Here is a 21,224-nt window from a genome sequence, read left to right as displayed (position 1 = left end):
GATCATTTCCTGGTTCCTGATTGAGCCAGAGAGTTCCCATTGCAGCTGAAACAGCATGACTCCAGCAGCGTGTAATGGATGTGGTCTCGCACCAGCCTCCCTCCTCCACGGGGAGAGAAGACATAGCCAGCACTGTCAGGCCTGCTCGTCGCAGGCCTCTGTTGACACCCTAGAACACTAGAGGGGCTCAGCACCATAGTTGGGCAGCTGGGGTCTTCAGGATTCCCAGTAGGGCTCCCACTAACCGTAGAGAGAGGGTTCCCTCATGAGAGAAGTGGGGCTAGTCCTGTGTCCTCATTAGGCCTGACCCTGGGGACAGTGATGGTCCCTGTTCAGGGTATCAGGGAACTCATCTATGCATGGTGCAGGCTGTACATAGTGATTCCCACGGAAACTGGAGCAAGATGACTGTCCTAGCAATTTATCTTCCTGCCTCATCCTCTGCTCATTCTTTCCCTGGTTTAAAATTTTAATTTAAATTACATTCATTTATTTAGGGGCTGGAGAGATGGCTCAGTGGTCAAGGCTGCAAACTGTTCCTGCAGAGGGATGGGTTTGGTTCCCAGAATTCACACGACTCATAACTGCCTGTAAACTCCCACTCTGGACTCTACAGCCCCTTTACTGTACACACACACACACACACACACACACACACACACACACACACACAGAGTTAAATGTTTAAAATATATTTTGTGTGTGTGATGTGTGTTGTATGTTGTGTGATGGTAGTGGTGATGGTGAATGTGTACATGTTGTCTGTTGTGTGTGTGTGTGTGTTGTGCATGTATATGTGTGTGTGTTGTGTGGTGGTAGTGGTGAGAGTGCATGTGTATATGTTGTATGTGTATTTACTGTGTGCGCGCGCATGTGCGTGAGTGTGCTTATGTGTGTGTGTGTGTGTGTGTGTGTGTGTGTATGTAGGTTCCACCACACAGGTCCTAGCAATTGAACTCAGACTATCATCTCCATGGCAACCCACCTTTACCCCCTGAGCCATCTCCTCCATCCTACAGTCTTTCTTTTGGTTGGAGAAAAGAGAAGGAGCTTTTGTTGGGCTTCCTGTCGGTTATGTTTTGTGAGATCATAGCTATAACTCTCAGCCGCACCTGACAGTCAGTAGAGGTGCCCACGGCCTGGGCCTGGGCCTGGGCCTGGGCCTGAGAGCCTCAGTCTCCCTTACTATTCCCTTCAGGTTTTTTTTTTTTTTTCTGCTGCCATATGAAGGTTTCTGGCTGTTCTGAGTAAGCATGGGACACACTCAGCTTCGTCTATTATCAGGTCTACCCCATCCTTCACAAAAGAGCCTGACAAACTGAGAATAAAGGGAGCCCTGGGCAGGACAGACAGTTGTCCTCACATCAGACAGACAGGATGGATGCTCTCCACCAAAACTGTAGTTAGGTAGGCTGGTGAGGACGGTGGCTTTCTAGGGTGGCTGCTGAGTCAGCAAGCAGGGTGAGGCACAGTCGCCAAAGGATGGACAGGAAAGAAGAGAACTCTGTTCATATGTGACACACGGAAGAGCCCACTCCGGGACAACCCTGCAGAAGCTACGTGAAATCCACCAGAATTCAAAACCAAGCTGTCAGCCAGGAGGTGGTGACGCACGCCTTTGGTCCCAGCATTCGGGAGGCAGAGGCAGGTAGATCTCAGAATTCAAGGCCAGCCTGGTCTACAGAGTGAGTTCTAGGACAGCCAGGGCCACAGAGAAAGCCTGTCTTGAAAAACCAAAAAACCAAACAACAACAAAACAAGCTAGTGAGGCCACAGGGCATAATATCAAGTTATAAAAACCCAGGGCGGGCTGAGGAGAAGTGCAGAGCCTCAGGATTGATACATTACATCAGCCTCAGGCCCAGCATTCCTCTGGTGAGATCAGCTAGAAGCCTGCAGGCCAGTCAGCCTAGAGTTTACAAGACAGAGAGAGAACCAACTCCCCAAATTTGTTCTCTGACTTCCAAGGGCTGGGCCTATAGCCGCCCCGGCCTGTAGCTCACCCTCAGCAGGCCTGTAGCTCGCAGTTAGAATGCTTCATTAGCATAGCATGCAAACAGCCTTGGGTTCAATCTCCCAAGCAGAATATATTGTGGTGGAGCAGGCCTGTAACCCCTGTACTCTGAGGTAGAGACAGAAAGATTGTGAGTTCAAGGCCCTGTGACCTCCCCCACCCAATAAAATCATCCGTTAATATCCACACTAGCAATGAAAGCCCCCAAATCAAGCAATTTTAGGCAAAATAAGAAATACTTAGTGATCAGTTTAGCAAACAAGTATAGAGGCTTGGTCTAACCACCATTCTGCATCCGGTGAGAAACTAAGAAACAGCCCAGAACAGCTGGAGTCCAGATGAAAAAGAAAAACACATTGAAGACTACACCCTTACCTCACTTAAAAATTAACTCATTCTGGATCATAGGCCCCATGTGAGAACCATAGTTATGAAAATTGTAGACAAAAATACAATCTAAGGTGGGCTGACTTAGTGGTTAAGAGCACTTGTCTATTCTTCCAGAGGACCTGGGTTTAAGTCCCAGCACCTACTTGGCTGCTCACAACTGTCTCTGACTCCAGTTTCAGGAACCTGACACACTCTCACAGACATGCACGCAGGCAAAACACAAAAGTACATAAAATTAAAAAATGTAATCTAGGATAGACAGCTGTGTGTGTGTGTGTACACGCGCGTGCTCATGCATGCATGCACATGGTGCTCAGAGATCAGCGTTAGTTGCTGTCCACCTTGTTTACTGAGGCAGGGACTTTTCATTGGCCTGGAGCTTGTCTGTTAGGTTGGCCTGGTTGTTCAGCAAGTCCTGGGCATTCATGTCCTGCCGTTGCCCAGCACTGGGGTTACAAATGCATGCCACACACTGAGTTCTAACATTGTTTTTATATTTGTTTACTCATTTACCCATGTGTCTGCCGTGGTGTGTGTGTGTGTAGGCCAGAAGACAACTTGTAAGAGTCAAATCTCAGCTTCTGCTGGGCAAAGTCCATGGATTGAACTTAGGTGGTTAGGCTGGGCAGCAAGTCTCTCATATACTGAGCCACCTCAGCAGCCCCCACTGGACTTTTTAAATGTCACTCCTTGGGAGCAAATTTGGGCCTTCATGCAAGCCTTTTATTGACTATTTCATTGCCTCAGTCCCCTGAGGACTTAAAAAAAAAAAAGGTAAACATATAATCCAAGAAGTACAAAGTTGGTTAAGTATGGGGCTGTCCCCAATTTTACATTTTAGCCTTTCTCGAAAGGTTTTGTTAAGAAAAAGCACAGACAAGCTGTAGACTGGGAGAAAGAGAATTCATAGCTCAAAGAAACCAGAACCAAGAAGACTGCCTGGAGTCCCATTGTTGTGAAAGTTCCAGAAGAGGAAATCTGGAGAAACACCAAGCAGGCCACTGGTGGGGCTGGGGCTAGTCTGCAGACTAGGACCACAGGCAGGGCGGTCCCCAGGCTGATAGGAATGTGCCCTGTAGGGCAGTGGTCCTGCTTGCACAACTTCGTTATTGTAACAGAGGAGTACTTCTTTTTCTTTTTAAAAGATTTATTTTAAATTATGTGTATGTGTGTGTAGCTGTGTGCGCACTCTTTGGCCAGGCAATCCAGTTAAAACAGTGAGCTGCAGATTCCCTGGAGGACCTTGCCTCAGAACAGAAAGCTGGAAAGCAAGAGTGGAAGACCCCTAATGTCCACCTCTGGCCTCACATTCTCATACATGAGTGAGCATCCCCCCACACCCTCCCCAACACACACAAAATACTTCCTGTAAAATTCCTGAGATCCTGAGGCTCAGATAGTGCTAAGCAAGCTCTGAGCTGTGTCTCCAGTGGAAGAACTGCCACTTTAGCCTCAAAGGCAGTTTTGAGTCTTGATTGGAAACAACAATAAGGGCTGGAGAGATGGCTCAGTGGTCAAGAGCACTGACTGCTCTTCCGAAGGTCCCGAGTTCAAATCTCAGCAACCACATGGTGGCTCACAACCATCCATAACAAGCTCTGATTCCCTCTTCTGGTGTGTCTGAAGACAGCTACAGTGTACTTACATATAATAAATAAATAAATCTTTAAAAGAAAGAAAGAAAGAAAGAGAGAGAGAAAGAAAGAGAGAAAGAAAGAGAAGGAAAGAAAGAAAGAAAGAACAATAAAAATAACAGCAACATTTGTGTCAGCCTGAACCTGGGTTACATGAGAAATGTTTCACTGGGCTTCTACCACATAATGAACCGTACCCAGCCATACCCAGCCGCAGCTGGCCCTGCATGCCCATATCACCTGATTCCCCACCTGCTAGGGACAGAGCTGAAACTTACTCTGAAGCACAACTGTCACCACTTTCTTCACGGTGCCCATCTCGTTCACGGCCAGGCATTGGTACCGTCCCGCGTCGTCCATCTGCAGGTGGCGGGGGGGGGGGGGTGCGGGTGCTTAGGTGAGGAGGAGGGTCAGTTGGGCACACATAGGTAACTGTACTGAGACTTGTCTGGCCAGGAAGGGGTGTAAGGTGGATGGTGGACAGGGAAACAAGAATCCTGAAAGCAGCGAGGGCCCCTGAGGCCATTCGTCAGCTATTCAGAGAATCCAACCCCTCTGCACTCGGAAGCCAGAGGCGAGGAAGGGCAGGGTTTGTTGCCCTGGGCAGAGTACGTTCCGGATTTTCCTTTTCCAGACTGTCTATGCGAACTGTTATTAGTGTTTTGCCCATAGGGATTTGGATGAGCACACTTAAAAATCATTTATGTATTTATTGTTTATTAGGTGCATGCCTGCGTGCTTGTGGTGTGTGTGTGTGTGTGTGTGTGTGTACACATGTTCAAGCACGTGGAGGCCAGAGGCCACCTTTGGGAGTCATTCCTTAGCTCCTATCTATCTGCCTTGTTCTCTTTGGCCTGGAACTCAATAAGTCAGCTAGGCTTGGTGGGTCAGGGGGCAAAGGGCCATCCTGTCTGTTTCCCCAGGGCTTGGATTATTTGAGCTCCCAGACTCAGCTTTTTAGAGCTGGATTCCTGGGGTCAAACGCCAGTCTTCTGGAACCGTAACAAACACTTTGCTGACTGAGCCATCTCCGCAGGCCATGCCTGGTACATTTTAAAGCCTAGGACTCAGGTGTTTGCACTAGAAGGTGCAGCTTATGGGGTCTCCAGCACCAGCACACAGGGGCTTTAGCACAGTAATAGCTCGGTGGCTAAGGACATTGTGCACACGGGGCCCTGTCCGTGACTAGTCTGCGGTGATGCAGAGAGACACCTTCATTCTCTTCCTGTCATTGCTGCTAGATTTGTTTTATTTTATTTTTAAAAGAAGAACATGACACATGCCTTTAATACCAGTACTCAAGAGGCACAGGCAGGCAATGTTTAGAGTTCAAGGCCAGCATATTCTACATAGTGAGTTCCAAGGCAGCCAAGGCTCCATAGTGAGACCCTGTCTCAACAAAAACAAACCAAAACACCAACAAAACACCCCCAACCCCCAAAACTAAAATAAACTCTCTCTCTCTCTCTCTTTCTCTCTCTCTCTCTGGTTTCTCTGTATAGCACTGGCTGTCCTGGAATTCACTCTGTAGACCAGGCTGGCTTTAAACTCAAAAGACCCCACCTGTCCTGAGGAGGTATCTATCTAAGAGGTAGCTCCTGCTGAGGGTGGAGATCTGGAGGCCAGATCCTCACAGGCGGAGTCCTTCACTACTACATTACCATATCTCTGGAGATTCAGTTTCCCAGTCTCTATAAGAGCCAGGAAGTGGTGGCCCATGCTTATAATCCCAGCACTTGGGAAGCAAAGACAGGCAGATCTCTGAGTTCAAGGCAAGCCAGGTCTACACAGAGAAACTCTGTCTTGAACCTCTCCCCCATCCCCAACAATAACAACAAACAGCAAGCAAACAACAACAATAACAAAAAAGCCGATTTCTCAAAGAATATGAGCTACTAGAACTGTTGCAGGTGTCCCCAGGACTGTGCAGGTTTCCCCGGGACTGTGCAGGTGTCCCCTGTACTGTGCAGGTGTCCCCAGGACTGTGCAGGTATCCCCAGGACTGTGCAGGTGTCCCCTGTACTGTGCAGGTGTCCCCGGGACTGTGCAGGTATCTCCGGGACTGTGCAGGTGTCCCCGGGACTGTGCAGGTGTCCCCTGTACTGTGCAGGTGTCCCCTGTACTGTGCAGGTGTCCCCGGGACTGTGCAGGTGTTCCCTGTACTGTGCAGGTGTCCCCGGGACTATGCAGGTGTCCCCGGGACTGTGCAGGTGTCCCCTGTACTGTGCAGGTGTCCCCTGTACTGTGCAGGTGTCCCCGGGACTATGCAGGTGTCCCCAGGACTGTGCAGGTGTCCCCGGGACTGTGCAGGTCTCCTGGATGAGGAGTTACAGACAGTTGTGAGCTGCCACGTGGGCGCTGGGGATTGAACCCTGGTCCTCTGGAGCAGCCAGTGCTTTTAACAGCTGAGCTACCGTTCCAGCCTCACTATACCTATCTTTAATGACAGTTTGCATGCTTCCTAACTGGGCAGATGCAAAGCGTATAATGACATGCTATCAGAACTGACTGGTCTGTTTCAGTGTGGCTTGCCGCTGGAAGGTGGGGTACAGGTAAAGTCTGCGAGGGGAGCTTCCTATAGGGGACAGGCAGATAAGCCTCCTGCATTCACTGTGGAGGGAAGTTCCTTCTAGATTATGGAGGGTGGTGCTAACCTAACAATCTTCTAAACCACTGTAAAAAGCATAGGAACGGGCCCCGCCTTGCCTTGGTCCTGAGGATGGTCAGGGAGCCGTTCTGTAGCTGGAAGTGGAGGCGGCTGATGGGCAGTGGAAGGCCATCTTTGGTCCAGTGGATGTCTGGAGCTGGGTCTCCACGAACCACACAGTGTAGCTGGATGCTGCCCCCTACAGGTTCTACCAGGTAAGAGAAGGCCTCCCCTTGTAGGACTGGAGCCTCTGCAAGGGCCAACACAAAAGTAGCCAGGAATGAAGCGCCCCTGCAGCCCATCATTTCATCAACTCACCACCAAACTCTGTTCAGCTCCTGCCTTCCTGCTGAGTGCTAAAAAGAGCCCCTGCTGCCCAGCATGGCTGTGCATAGCCCATGTATTGGGAGGGCCAACAGCTTCTGTGCCATGGGCTGATGCCCATAAACCAGCAGTGGTCATCAAGAACTCGTGCTTTGATGGATTGGTGATGCCTGAGTGGATGCAGGAGGGAATTTGTCTTATATGTGTCTGCCATACTGGTCGGTCCATGCAGATAGATCTTCCCAGCTGCAGATGACACCGCCAGGTACTTTGGAAAAGAACTGTAGGAACAGCTGGGACACCACTGGACAGAGCTAAGGACTCAATTAACTCTCCAGGCACTGCTGGCTGCTCTAGGCTGGGCTCCATAGTTCCTGAGATTGAAGTGATCCAAAGCCACACAGACCCAGTGCCTTGGGTTACACTGCCTCCAACAAGGCCCACCTAAGGCTAAGCAAAAGCCCCAATGTTCTGAGGGCTACCTATGCCAAGGGGACAACAGCAGACTGGTAAGCACTGGCCATACTCTATCCCCAGCAGCCTCCTCCTCCTCCCCTGATGCTATCCGGCTGCAGCTGGGACTGTCAAGAGATGGAGTATAAAGTACGGTTTTCTGCTCTGACCCCCCCCCCCCCCAGGGATGTGTTTACAGAGTAGAACTTGGACCCTGGCAGTGTATAAAGTCCCCCTGGGGCTCCCAACACGCACAGGTTAAAGAGTCACTAGTTAGAAGGCAGGAAGCTGGTTTCTCAAACAGCAGGAAATGAGGAGGGTTACAGGAGGGCTGTGGAGGAAGATCACATGCGCTCCCATCCTACCCTTCACGTGGACGAAGCTGACAGCCTGCACACGACCAACTCTGTTCTCGGCCCAGCACGTGTATGTGCCGCTGTCCTCTCTGGTGACGGCTGCCCGCTGCAGTGTGCTGCCCCCGTCCTGCTCAGACACCCCCTCTGTGGTGAAAAGAGAGATGTCCACAACTCTTAGTCTGGAATAAGGGCCTCCATCCTTGGTCACTCTGCCTAGGCCTGTGCATCCAGAAGGTCCTTAACAGGGACGAAGAGATGAACGACAGGTTGATTCTGTGTGGGTGGCAGCCTGATTGGGAGTGTAGGAGGGTGGGGGGAGAGAGGGGCACAAGCCACAGAGGATCTGGCCAGAGAGTTTGCCTGTTTTGTGATTTCCAGGTGACAGTCAAGGGTTGGCCTTAGGGGGACTAGTAACATAAATAATCAGACAAAAAATTACAGGCCCAAGATCCGAATGCTTGGGAATGAAGATAGTAGGTCTAGGAGCTCAAGGCCAGCCTGGGCTACAAAGAACCCGGTGAATTCTCTAATTCTCTGATTGGCTAGACTGACTGGCCAGTAGGCCCTAGAGTTATGCCTGTCTTGCCTTCCCAGTTCCGGGATCACAGATACATGCCACTATATGCAATTGTTTCTGTGGGTGCTGTGAATTCGAACTCAGGTCCTCTGTAGACACTGCCTTTCCTTCCTGTGGGTCAGACATAGTCTCCATGACAGACACTGCCGTTGTGGGGGAATCTTTTTGGGATGCCAAGTGTATTGCTGGGTTGGGTCATCTTGTCCTTGGTACCCGTGCTTTTCTCTGTGTCATAGAAGTGGCTGGGACATCTACTGCAACTCCCTTGTAAGGCGCACAGAGAAGCCCTGTCTGCAGGTGCGCATGAGTGCTCAGTAGACCTGGCCTTACACATGGGTGATGCACTCCACAGCAGAAAATGCCATTTCCAGGGGACAGCACCCAGCGATCCACTAACAAAGCAGACATTTGTCAAGTACCTACTGTGTACTCTGAACCCCTGTGTTCCCCTGCTGCCGAGAAGGGGAGGCAGAGTTCTCCCATGGGAGCAGCATCTAGGGGCAAGAACACGGCATCCCCCTCCTGACCTGAGGTCTCTGGGGCTGAGTCTCTGTTCAGATGGCCTCTTGTTAGCTCTAACATACAGCTCAGGGCGTGCTCACAGGCAGGTTCCCTGTGTTTTCTTGTATAGACTGGACACCCAGGGCCCGAAGGACCATCTGCCACCCCGCTCCGCTCTACCACACTGGACTCTCAACCCTCCTTCCCCCTCCACCTCCCCAGCCCCACCTCTGGTCACCCCTGACTCCAGGAGATCTAGACCTGTGACAGGCTGGTCATTGATGGTCCAGCCAATGCGGGGTGTTGGGCTGCCCCTGGCCACACAGCGAAGCCATAGCCTGTCCCCAAGACGCAGGCTTCGGTCCCCAGGCAAGGTGGTGAGGACAGGCAGCGTCAGGATGGTGAGATGCACGCGGCGTCGGGCACGGCCCACGGCATTTTCTGCAGTGCAGATGTAAGTGCCTGCATCCTGGCCCTGTGGGGAGGGGGAGGTTCAGGATGGTAACTGCCTCTGCACCTAGCCTGGGCCAGAGCATCCTTGGAGACCCATTCTCTACAGGTTCCTGTGAAGCCTCCAAGCCAGAGAAGCAGAGCCACTCCAGCCAGCAGGAGGCCAAGCCAACTCCCCTGAGGCTAGGCAGGGTGCCTCCATGCCCCCACTTTAAAAAAATAATCACCCAAGCTTTGATCACATGACCAGAGCCAAGGGTCCTGTTTCCTGACATCGTACTGAGTGCTGGGCCTTGTGCTCAAGCTGACACATGCCAACTTATTCATGTTTGAAACACCCAAGAGGTGGCTCCTACCACTGGGACCTTTATGGAGAAAACCCAGTGAGGTTCTGAGGGAACAAGTTCTACAGGGGGCCTTGAGGCAGGACTAGTGTGCTCCTCACTGCTTTGGGGACAGAGTCTGAGGCTCTGATAACCCCCACAGTCCTGCATCACCACACGGCTGCCAGGGCATTCAAAGAGTGGCTCCGTTTGCTGTACTGATGATCAAGGGGGCTGGCACCTCAGATCCCCCGGCTCAACACCTCCTCCGGAACTGGGAAGACATTCAGTGCTGAGGTTGGTTGAGACCAGCTGGTCCACTCGGGAGACACTGAGTTGTCACTGTGCTTCCCTGGGATGTGGCCGTGTCATTTCAAATCCAGGTCATTTCAAACCTGAATTCTGATTATGAATTATTATTATTAATTATTATTAAATATTAATAATAATTATTATTATGATTATTCTGAAGCTATCTTGGGATATCCAGTTGCCTCGGAACCTTGGCTTATCCTTGTGGGCGGGATCCCAACACTGTCCTTCCTTGTTCCCAGGGGCTAACGGGCTCAGGGATAGCCTTGGCTAGCAGGCGGTACTCCACAGCTATTTGCCACACTAGGGCCACACTCAGTGATTTTGGGCCTGGGCCTCACCTCAGAGTTCTTCACCAGGAGCTCCCCGGAAGGCTGCAGGGTAAACTTCCCCTCAGCTCCAGATACCAGGTGGCCATCCTTTTCCCAGGTAATGGCTGGTTCAGGGCTGCCCTTGGCTGTGCAGGGCAGGAGGGCGTGGGAGCCCTCAATGGTGGACAAATCTGGGAGGCCATTCTCAATCACAGGCGGGACTGCAGAGAGATGGATGCTCATTTGGGGCTGGGTTGAGCTGTTATAGGTTTGGCTTCTCTGTGCCAGTGCCTGGTTAGCACTCAGCCCTTAGTAATGTCTCCTACTAACTGCCAAGCCACAGGTTATTGCCTGTGGGCAAGAATGCTCTGAGGATTCTGTGTTGGGCTATGTTATGACCCTGTGATAGCTGTGTGCCCAGGTGTGTACACACAGGTGTATGTGTATGTGCATGCACACACACAATATCTCAAAGCACTGTGGTGGGGGCAAAGGCCATGTATGGCTCCATTAGCACAGGCTCTCTGATATGACAAACCTCAGAGAGCATGAGCAGCAAAGCTGGGACATTTCCCTCCCCCAAGGACTATTCTAGGGATACAGTGAAGGGCCCAGCCAGGCGCAACTCATTTCATTCATCCGGTTGGCATGTGTCCATGCTGGACAAGCAGGGTCGGGAGGGGCATGGAGCCAGGAGCCGCTCTGGCTTCACAGCAAACCCAACCCTAGTCATAGAGCCGTGGCCACCCAGATATCCTATCCATACCCTCAGGGATGGAACACCCACCCTGAGCCTCACTGAATACTCTCTGAAGGCTGAGCAGACATTTGGCAGACTGGAAGGCTCAAACTAAGGAAAAGCCAGCCATATAGATGCTTCTAGGCAAGGGAAACAACTGCTGTCACCAAGTTACAATGAGAGAAGGAAGGCCAGGCAAGCACGCCAGGAGGAGATGGAGAAGGCAGAGGGTGGGCGATTATGCCTGGAGCCATCCAGACTGTGGACAAGACAAAGTTCCCTCAGCAGTGCTGGGTAGGAGAGAGGTGGGGTGTGTCAGTCAGGGTTGGAGTAGACTAGGAAGAGAAAGTCTCAAACTCTGGGTAACTATGTCTCCTGCAAGTCCCTTCTGGGCCCACCTTGCACCACCAGCCTGGTCTTCGCCATGGCACTGCCCACGCTGTTCTGGGCAATGCAGAAGTAGTTCCCAGCATCCTCTGGGCTGGCGTGCATGATCCGCAGCTGGCCGCTGGGGAGGACCTGCATATGAGCTCCTGGGTTTGGATAGATAAAGTTAAGGCTAGTGTCTGCGGTGGCAGAAGCACCCAGAAGGATGTGGCTTGAGATGATCTGTTGGATTTGCTGGCGTCTCATAGGACAGGAGGCCGGGCCATGTCTCAGGTCCAGGCTGGGCTGTGTCAGATCTCTCTCAGGGGTGAGGGTGGGGTACCCAGGGCAGGAAGGAGGACCACCTTGCCCTTCCTTCTGGCCACTGTGAGGTCTCACCTTCAGGGATGCTGAGACCCTCCTTCTGCCAGATGACCATTGGCTGGGGGATGCCAGAGGCCTCACAGGGCAGCAGCACCTCCTCCGATGCCACAACCTGAACCACGCTGGGGAGTGGCTTTACCACAGGGGAGGCTGCGGGCACAGAAGACAGAGGTCCCTCCAACAAGAATTTATATCAAAGGAGAGGGAATTCTAGGAGGACAGGGGCTCTGAAGCCTCATGTCAGCAACAAGGCTGCGGGGAGCCTGCTCTCTCCCAAAGGTACCAAATTAGGAATTAGTTCAAGTTAGGCTGGGGGTGTCAGGGGGCGAGGCCTCCCCCATACTCCCAGTCCTACCTGTCTCCAGCCCCCCACTCCATTTGCCCTGGGGCCTCAGGTGGGCCCAGCTGGGGTCCTTACCTTGCACTGTGAGGACCATGTGCTTGCGGGCCACCCCTGCAGAGTTTCGAGCTGTGCAGGTGTACCGGCCAGCATGGAGAGGGAGGGCCCGCTCAATCTCCAGGGCTCCTGTGGGTGGAAGCCAGGCATGGTTGGGGGAGGAGGGATGGGATTAGGAACAGGAGTCCCTACTGATGGAGGGGGCAAGGGCTGTTACCAACAACCTTCAAACTGCCTTTGCTGCCCATGGGTAAAGGGCACAGAGGGCATGGGAATCAGTTCTGAGCCCACCATGCCAGCTCTCTGGCTTCAGTTTCTCCATGTCCCCGATGAGAAGCAGACAAGATGGGCTGCAGGGCCTCAGGGCTATGGGACCTCAGGGTCAGTTGCTCCTTGCTGAGAACCTCTGCTCTTTCCAGTGTGCCCCCCTCAGAAGCCTCCCAGGACTCCCCTCAGCTCTCCGGGTGGAAAGAGGGTAGCAGGCAGTGAGCCTCAGCCTAACCTTCTCACTGCAAAGTGGTTTGGAGATACTACCTGGGGGACCCCTGGGGCCTGCTGGAGGTCGGGGGGGAGTGAGGTCACTGGCCTATAACCCTATAATGGCAGGAGAGCTCCATTGCACCTAGAGAGTCTGAAAAGCAGGGGCTGTCTTGCCCAGTGGTCTTGAGAGCAGGGTTTCCTAATTAGCAAGAACACTCATTTGGGAAATTGCCATAATCATTTATGTATACTTGTACATCTGAGAAGTAAATGGAATTTCTTCTTGAGACAAGGTCTCATGTAGCCCAGGCTGGCCTTGAACTTCCTATGTAGCTGAGAATGACCTGACCTTCTGATGCTCCTGCCTCTGTCTCTCACGTTCTGGGAATACGTAGTGTGCACCACCAAGCCAGCTTTATGTGATGCTGGGACTGGAGCCCAGGTCTTTCCACAGGCTAGGAGAGTGTTCTACCAACTGGGCTGTGTTCTCAGCCCAGCAAAGGCATTTTACAAATCCATTATCCAAATTCCATCAGGGATAGAATCTCTCAAACACCAAAGGGTCAAGAGCATGACTTTAACATGAAGGCCTTCACTCTTGGGTGAAGCTAGCTTTGCCAATACTCCCACAGATATTTCTCCTTTCATCAGAAACCCCTGATTTTTCCAGGATCCCCGCAGTTCCTCTGATGGGCCTCAGACACTGCACAGGAAGGGCTACTGAGGCTCAGAGAGGGCAAGGGTCTTCTCTCGGCTTACACAGCAAGGTGAGTAAGCCTTGCTTCTTTCCTGCTCTCCAGAGCCCTTCCACACCTTAATGCAGCTTCCTCTCTCCTCAGAGGCATCTCTGCTCCTCGACGTAACTTACCAGAGGGCAAGATGCGGTAGCCGCTGCCCCTTGCTCCCAGCTGGGTGCCTGCCTTGCTCCAGGACACGGCTGGGGTTGGTGACCCTGTGCTGTGGCACGTGAGGATCACAGGTGCCATCCTGGTCACCGTGAAATGTGTCTGGTCGTCCGCAATGGTGGGAGGCACTAGAATACAAGACAAGTCCCTGCTGAGGTGCAGAGGGGACAGGTGGTCACCGGACCTCGGGGACAGAACTGTCATGAAGAGAGGCTAGGACATGAGGTGGCATGAGAGGTGACAGCAGAGACGGAAGCTGAGGGAATGGCAAAGTCATACTGCATACTCTGCAAATATTTTTGGGCCTGATGACTTTGGAGAAGGCCTCTGGGAGAGGTGACACAGAGTTGAAATCTGGAGGAAAAGTAGGTGTTGGTCTGGTGAAGGAAGCATGCTTCTGGCAGAGGGGACAGCTTGTGACAAGATCCTGAGGCAAGCAGAGGCATAGCTGATCCCAGGACAAGCCATGGGGCAAGCTGAACCTGGGTGCCATCTGTGGGGCTGGACCACAGGGACCTCGCAGGTCCAGCTGAGACCTTAGTCTGCCTGGAGGGCCCAGGCAGCTGAGGAAGAAGGAGCAGATTTGGGCTTAGATCGTTGAAGATTGGAAGATGTCTGAGTGGTGGGAGTTAAGATCCAGGAGAGTTTCCTGAAGGAGGTGTCCTAAGACACACAGAAGTCATGGGGTGAAGCTAGCGCAAGTCCCTGCTGGCAGGAGAACTCCTAGGAGGGAGGGTGTCGGACCCACATTTCCCTCCTCTGCGAGGACTTACCATGGACGGTCACCTGGTAGCGCCTGCGGGACTCTCCCACCTCATTGCTCACGACACACTCAAACTGGGCTGAGTCCTGAGGGCTGGGAGCGGTGAGGAACAGGGCATTGGAAGGCAGAAGCCTGGGATGGACAGAGGGATGGCTGAAGTGAGGGGCCTGGGGTGAGCCACAGCTGTGTCCCCACTCCAGGCCTGCCCTGCATCTATCTCTAGACATGACTCAGATCTTCTAGGGCCTCAGAGGCTCAGAGGCCCTGCCACACTTCCAGGCAGTAACTCCAGCTCCAGGGGATCTGAGACTCTTCGGGCCTCTTGAGCTGCTGAACACACATGAGATATACTCAACACAGACAAACATCGTGCACGAAAAAGAAGTATCTTCTAGAACTTTCTAGTCCTAGAAGTCTCAGCTATTGGGCTTGTGGACTTTCGTGTGCATTGATTCTGTTCCTCTTCCTGTGTGGTGTTGGGGACAGTGTGTCATCGATGAGATACATAACAAATACATCTGATGGTCACTTCCCACTGGCCACATATGATACATGGGCAACACTCGAAGCTCTCAGAAGTAACCGCAGGCTTCTGATGGGGATTTGACTTGTGCTTGCATGGGAATTCCCACATCTGCTGCAGGTCCCTGTCAACAGTTGGTTTTTCGACTGGTCAATAAAGAGCCAGTGGCTAATTGTTGGGCAGATGAACAGAGGAGGGGCTTTTAGGATTCCCAGGCAAGAACCGCAGAGGAGAGGGATTCTGCCATTAGGAGGGCATACCACACAGGAAAAAGTGTGGGAGGGAGAGCCCACCAACATGTAAGAGTCGGAGAAAGCGGCCCCAGGGGCCACTCCCCCGATTGGGTCAGGGTAGCAGAGATGCTATATAGATTTAGCAAGTATTAACTCAGGAATAACTGAGGGGAGTGTGTTAGCCATATGGAGGTTCAAGAGTGGCCCAGCCATTGACCTAGCCAGGGCATATTAAATATAAAGGTTTCATGTGCGTGTCTTTCATTAGTGAATCCAGAGCCCTTGGGCGGGTGCAGAGCCATTGGGAGCATAGAGCAGACTTTAATTATTTACCACTACAGGCCTCCTGTATGCCTAGCAACTGACCTGCCACTAAGCTCCTCTAGTCCCCCCATGTTCTGTTTTCAATGTGCTGAATAAGTCATGCATGTTTTTTCCATGGGGCCATGTATTCAAGCACCTTCTCTCCTGCCAGGGGGATCCCTCTGCCTCCATGTCACAATTTCCCCTGGCACCTGGGGTCCTGGACCCTCCTCACTAACCCTGCCACACTCGGTGTGATGGGCCCCAATCTCTCATATGTCTACACCGTAGATGGACCGTTCGTTACCGGTAGGCGCCTTGCTGTAGGCGGAGGTCCAGCTTCTGCCCATCCTTCCACCAGGTCACCAAGGGCTTGGGAGAGCCTCTGGCTTCACAGGGCAGCGAGGCTGGGCTGTAGGCCGTCAGGGTCAGGTTGGAGGGGCCAGGAGCAATGGCCGGGGGCTCTGGGAAGAGGTTATTAGAAACAGGCATGGGGTGGGGATGTGGGGGTTCTCTGAGACTGTGCTCACAACTGGGACACTGGCTGCCATCTTCAACCCATCCCAGGGAGCTAAGGGAGGGGAATTCTCCAGGGAGAGCTTACAAGGAACAAGGGATTGGTTGGGTCTTCTGACTTCCTGAACCTGGTGCCTTCCTGACACTCCACACTTGAATGAGGCTACCAAGACATCTGTCCATCAGTCCTGCCTAAGATCAGAGTCCTTCAAGGCAGGAAAACTGCCACAGGAGGCAAAGCTTGATCAGAGGACCCAATTCGGTGGCTTTGAGCCAGCTCCCATGGAACATTTGATGTCCTGTGCTTTTAAGGAAGGGTGTATGACATATGTGTCCTCTGACTACATATGGGTAAAACCTTTCTCTCCTGAGCTTTATGGCCGAAACCTCTTGAGGATCCTTGTTTTTGGCCCTTGGCCCCTGGCAGGAGCGGATGCTGAAGGCAGGATGGTGCTTTTCTCCGCCCACCTACCGAAGACTCTGAGGTCTAGGCCTTTCCGGTCGGAGCCAGCAGAGTTGGATGCTAGGCAGAGGTAGTGTCCGGCATCCTGTGCCAGGACTGGATGAATCCGCAGTGATCCCTCGGGCAGAAACTCTAGCCTGGAACAGAAAGAGAGGTTATCCTGGAGACAGGCAGATGGGGTGCTGAGAGGGGCTGGACCCCTGACTGTGCTTCCAGCTGGGGGCTCCCTTCTGTTCCCAGCTCTCCCTACAAAAGAATTACAAGTCAGTCCTGCACTTGAGAGACTGACAAAGTTACACAACTACCAGAGAGGTCAAGAGGGGCTGCTCCAGGGGGCAGCGGGCTCACTATGTTTGAGAATGGCCTCAATGGCCAGGCTGTGCTATATAATCCTGCCCTTGGATGCAGTAGATTGGGCAGAAGATGGTTCATCACAGACGCAGGGCCAATGGCATTGTGTGCCTTAGGAATTTGGGTTTAATATTTATAGAGGGCTTGCTGCTTCCCCAGGTTGTGTGAGCAGGGGAGCTGTAAACTTGGGGTGGAGAGGAGGTATCTGTCATGCTTACAGAGGCAGGAGAGAGAGAAAGAGGGTGATGAGAAGACACCATAGAGAAACAGATCACAAGGTCAGTGGTGTGCCTGTCCTTGTCACCGAGAGCCACCCACATCCTGTGTAAGGTCACTTTTCTGCTCCAACTACCCAAAGGAGTTTCTCTCTGTGACTGGAAGAAAGGAGCCTAAACCCGGGGTCCTCCCAAAGCCCTCCCTCCTGGCTCCCACCTGGGGCTCCCAGGGTGCAGAGGGATCCCATCCTTCCTCCAGCTCACGAGGGGCGTGGGCACACCGTGGGTCTGGCAGGGCAGCAGGGTTGTGCGGTTCACTGAGACGTTCACAGTGTTCGGTCCTGATTGGATGGTGGGTGCCGCTGGGGAGAGGAAGAGGGCAGGGCTGGGAGCCTGTGGCTCTGAGGGGAAGGTGGGCGGGGAGGGGGACACTCACTGTGGATCTCCACACGGAAAGCCACGCTGGTGCTGCCTGCCCTGTTGCGGGCTGTGCAGCTGTAGTCCCCACCATCCGCGGTGCTCAGCGCCTGCAGCTTGAGGAATCTGCCCTGCTCTGGAAAGTGAGTGTGGGCATCTGCCTGCAGAGCCCCCGGAGGAGGGGAGAGACGGAACTTTATTGGCACGTGGCAATGGCCTTGGTCTCATGGGTTCAGAACTGAGTCCTGAGATGTCATTGTCTTGCTGGGGTAGGAGGAAATACCTTGGAGACAGAGCCAAGTGTCCAGCCCGTCTCTGGGTCCTACCTGCAGGGTATGACCTTCCCTCCATAGTTTCTGCTTCATGGTTCCCTATTGATCTATCTAGTCTTGGCCTAGACAAGCATCAGGCCAGGAGGTCTGAGAGACTTACGAGACTCTGCTCCATCTTAGGCTAGCAACAGATCTGCAGCAGAGGGTCACTTTGCGGAGACCCCCAGGAACCTGGAGGGGCTGAGCACTGTCACTAAGCCCACAGACCCGCAATCTCCCAGTCCATAGCTACAAACAACATAGATGTGGGTCACAAAGGCCTCAGTGTAACCCAAGGGTACGATGGAAAGAGCACCGGGTACGAATCCTGGTCTTGCTGCAGTGCCCAACCATGACACGGAGTGACGGTACCATCAGGTAGAAGATGTGCCCAGAGCAGACTCTCGGAGTGACACCAGACAGACAGACCCTTAGAGCCCTGCGGTCATTTGGTCAGAGGCCTCAGCTGGAGATGAAGGGCTCACCTGAAGCAGGACACCACCTCGATGCCACTCAATCTCTGGTGCTGGCTCTGCCTCCACGGAGCACTCCAGGATCAGCTGCCCTGGAGCCAAGCCAACCACAGAGCGGGGACCCCGGGGCCCAACAACATTTGGAGGGGCTGAGGGATGACAGGATGTGAGGGATGGACTCACTCTTGCAGGTCCATGCCGCTCCCCCTTTCCCTGTCCCCATACCCCCTCCCTACCTTGAACCCTGACCCGGAAGCTCTTCTCAACTTCACCTGCAGGGCTCTCAGCCAGGCAGGTATACAGCCCAGCATTGTCCACCTGGGAACGGGGCAAGATCAGCTGCTTCTGGCTCCACATGTCTACCCCTAATGCCACCCCAACTTCTGGCCAGACTATCCCTCCTAACTCACCCCTAGTGGGCGATGCCAATACCTGTACATCCCGCACCCGGAGCACCCGGCCAGCTTGGCTGTCATTTTCCGTCCTGCGCAGGGCCTGCCCGTCTTTATGCCAAGTGATGTTGGGTGGAGGGATGCCTCGGGCCTCACACAGGAGTTCCAGGTGGGCACCGGGTGTCAGTGACAGCTCTGAAGTCTCACCAGATTCCTCAATGTGAGGGGGATCTGCAAGATGTCCACCTTGGGTCAGCTTTTCTCCCCTCCCCCACCAATTGGCTTATTGCTGAAAGGCCAAAAAACAGTAGAGTATGGTGTGTGTAGGTGGGGGGGGGGTGCTGGGCGGTCACCTAGATATAGAAACCACAGGTTCATGGCTCTAGGACAATTATTTGTACCTTGATCTCAACAAGGACCTGGTACATGGGGAGGAGACAGAGTTGAAGCAAGTGTTTTTAATATGGCCCCTCACTGCAGGCTTTTGGGCTCCCTTGTGAGGCTGTGTCCCTACATGTTGGCAGCTCTAGCTTTTGCTTTTGACACCAAGGGTCTGGTGGTAAAAATATTGGAATAGAGCTGAAGAGAACCAGACTTCTCAGCCACAGTAGCTCAGCAGGCAGTGCCAGCAAGGCCTCTCTCTGCAGCTTCGCACAAAGGTGACCCCAAACCTCTGGGGAACTCCTCTTCCTCACTGGATTTTTCTCATCCCCGGGGTCCCACCTCACCCTCCAGCCACCGAAGCTGCTGAGGACAAGGTACCCACCCATCACTGTCAGCTGGAAGTGCCTCCTGGCCTCCCCTGCCTCGCTTGCTGCCGTGCAGGAGTAGGTCCCTGCGTCACCAACACTCACTGATTCCAGCTTCAGGCCAGGCCCCTGCTCAAGGCTCTGGGGCAACAAAGGCTCCCCATCTTTCATCCATGACACGAGAGGCAGGGGGCTTCCCCGGGCCTCACACGGAAGGACTACTTCAGAGCCTTGGGCAGCCATCACGTTGTTCTGAAACTCCACTGGTTCCAGGATGGGGGGCACTGAAAGGGACAGGCGTAGGCAGGGTCTGCATCAACCTACAGCAGGTGGCCCTCACCCGGGATTTTTGCACAGTCTGTGGCCTATGGTCCTCATGGATAAACCCTTTAGAACTCCCTCTCTAGGTGAGTCCTCCAACCTTGCACCCCCTTGTCTACCTAGTGGAGCTGGGGGCGCAGACCCAGTGCTCATTACCATAAGTTATGCCTGTCAGCTCTTGGTGCTGCAGTGCCTGCTCACAACTTGGGGGATAAATGAACAGACAATGGAAGAAATTAGATTGGAATGTCCCATGGCTCTCCCCGGAGCCACCCTGATGAGCCCCGGGTGGGGGATTTTATTCTCATCTGTCCTAGCCTGTGTCTACTCACTGCCCCGCCCTGCCCCATACCGAGTACTAGCAAGGTGAAGTTCCTGTCAGCCACACCAGCTGGGCTTGCAGCCACACAGGTGAAGACGCCTGAATCTGCCAGCTGCACCTGAGAGATCCTGAGCCCCCTCCCCAAAGGGGGAGAGGGGAAGAGGGAAGGGGAGAGGGGTGGGGAGGGGGAGGGGAAAAGGGAAAATAGTTGAGTTTTCTTATCTCAGTTCCTAATGGCTGATTCTGTAAGGAGAACCCTCTAGCCCACTTCATATCCCTTTCCTGGCCTCCTTGTGCTCCCTGGGGACGGCCCCAACTCCTCTTCCCTGAGCCCCACACCCACTACCTTCTCTAGTCCTTACTGCCTCAGGCAAACCTCTGTCCCCTAAGTGTTGGCAGCTCACTGTCCCAGCAGGCATTCTCCCAACTGGCAATCACTTAGGATCTGCCTGGGTTGTCTCCATCTACCGGCCCCATTCAGTCTCCTTTCTCCTGAGCCCCCAGCTTCTTCTGGGCTGCTCTTGTGATGGGCCAGAGAGGAACATGGTGTCAGAGCCCGGCCAATCTCCCTTCCTGCACAGAGCCTCCCCACATTCTCCTGTCCCTGCCAAAAGCCTTCCTCCAAGTCCAAAGGACATGGTGCCCATGTGTGGCAGATAGTTGCATCCATCTGGCTTCCAGAATCTTCCACGGTGCTGATAGTCCCTGAGTGTCTATCTCCCCAAGCTCCAAGTAGACAGTGCATCTCCCCTAGGTGCCCGGGAAGCTCGGGATAGTCAGATGCAAGATGGAGTCCCTTTGGTCAAGCTCACACAGCCAGTAAAGCTGAGGGCGGCAGGGGAGGGGGAGGGTTCTTGTGCATGACTGCCCAATGTGGCTGTCACCAAAGGTGTGTCTGACAGACCTCTGAGCACGTGTGGAAATGCTCAGTGAGCACCTGCTTGGCAGTGATCCAGGCCCCTTCAGATAGGGTCAGTCTCACCAGCACCATGCGGTTAAGGACTGGGGTTGCAGGGTATCCTGTATAATTCTCATTTTGCCTTTAAAAGTTTCCCTTTCTGGGCTGACAAGGTGACTCAGTGTGCATCCCTGGTGATTTGTGAGATTCCCAGAAGCCAGGAGAAACCCTACCATGATAAGAGTTGCTTGTTAGGAACCTCAAGACCCGACCTGTAACATCTGCCTGTCCCTGTTGTCTTTCTGTCCTGCTCCCATCTTGGGGGTGGGGGTGGGGGTGGCCCTGTGGACTTGCTCTGTCTGGATGCTGTTCTCCATAGAAACCAGGCCTGGCTCCACCTTCTTACACCTC

At 53.2% G+C, this 21,224-nt stretch overlaps 1 protein-coding gene across 5 annotated transcripts in view; it reads right to left on the bottom strand.

The window, feature by feature from the left end:
- Hmcn2 (hemicentin 2) overlaps positions 1 to 21,224 on the bottom strand; it is a 146,484-nt gene that overhangs the window by 18,093 nt on the left and 107,167 nt on the right. For all 5 annotated transcript variants that reach the window (XR_003953689.1, XM_006498503.4, XM_006498501.4 and 2 more), the window contains 19 exons: positions 19,946 to 20,043; positions 19,290 to 19,556; positions 18,564 to 18,754; positions 18,368 to 18,449; positions 18,144 to 18,280; positions 17,367 to 17,508; positions 17,148 to 17,292; positions 16,374 to 16,501; positions 15,693 to 15,849; positions 14,337 to 14,458; positions 13,527 to 13,691; positions 12,200 to 12,307; positions 11,797 to 11,931; positions 11,430 to 11,564; positions 10,323 to 10,513; positions 9,158 to 9,371; positions 7,828 to 7,962; positions 6,745 to 6,935; positions 4,317 to 4,398 (listed from right to left, as the gene is read on the bottom strand). Coding sequence is in view for 4 of the 5 variants with exons in the window: in XM_006498503.4 (XP_006498566.1) it covers positions 4,317 to 4,398; positions 6,745 to 6,935; positions 7,828 to 7,962; positions 9,158 to 9,371; positions 10,323 to 10,513; positions 11,430 to 11,564; positions 11,797 to 11,931; positions 12,200 to 12,307; positions 13,527 to 13,691; positions 14,337 to 14,458; positions 15,693 to 15,849; positions 16,374 to 16,501; positions 17,148 to 17,292; positions 17,367 to 17,508; positions 18,144 to 18,280; positions 18,368 to 18,449; positions 18,564 to 18,754; positions 19,290 to 19,556; positions 19,946 to 20,043 (2,825 nt within the window). In the remaining variant the exon portion in view is untranslated. The remainder of the gene's footprint in view (positions 1 to 4,316; positions 4,399 to 6,744; positions 6,936 to 7,827; positions 7,963 to 9,157; positions 9,372 to 10,322; positions 10,514 to 11,429; positions 11,565 to 11,796; positions 11,932 to 12,199; positions 12,308 to 13,526; positions 13,692 to 14,336; positions 14,459 to 15,692; positions 15,850 to 16,373; positions 16,502 to 17,147; positions 17,293 to 17,366; positions 17,509 to 18,143; positions 18,281 to 18,367; positions 18,450 to 18,563; positions 18,755 to 19,289; positions 19,557 to 19,945; positions 20,044 to 21,224) is intronic.

Source organism: Mus musculus, chromosome 2 (assembly GCF_000001635.26).
Source record: "Mus musculus strain C57BL/6J chromosome 2, GRCm38.p6 C57BL/6J".
Lineage (NCBI taxonomy): Eukaryota > Metazoa > Chordata > Mammalia > Rodentia > Muridae > Mus > Mus musculus.
This window is presented reverse-complemented; position numbering and strand designations above follow the sequence as displayed.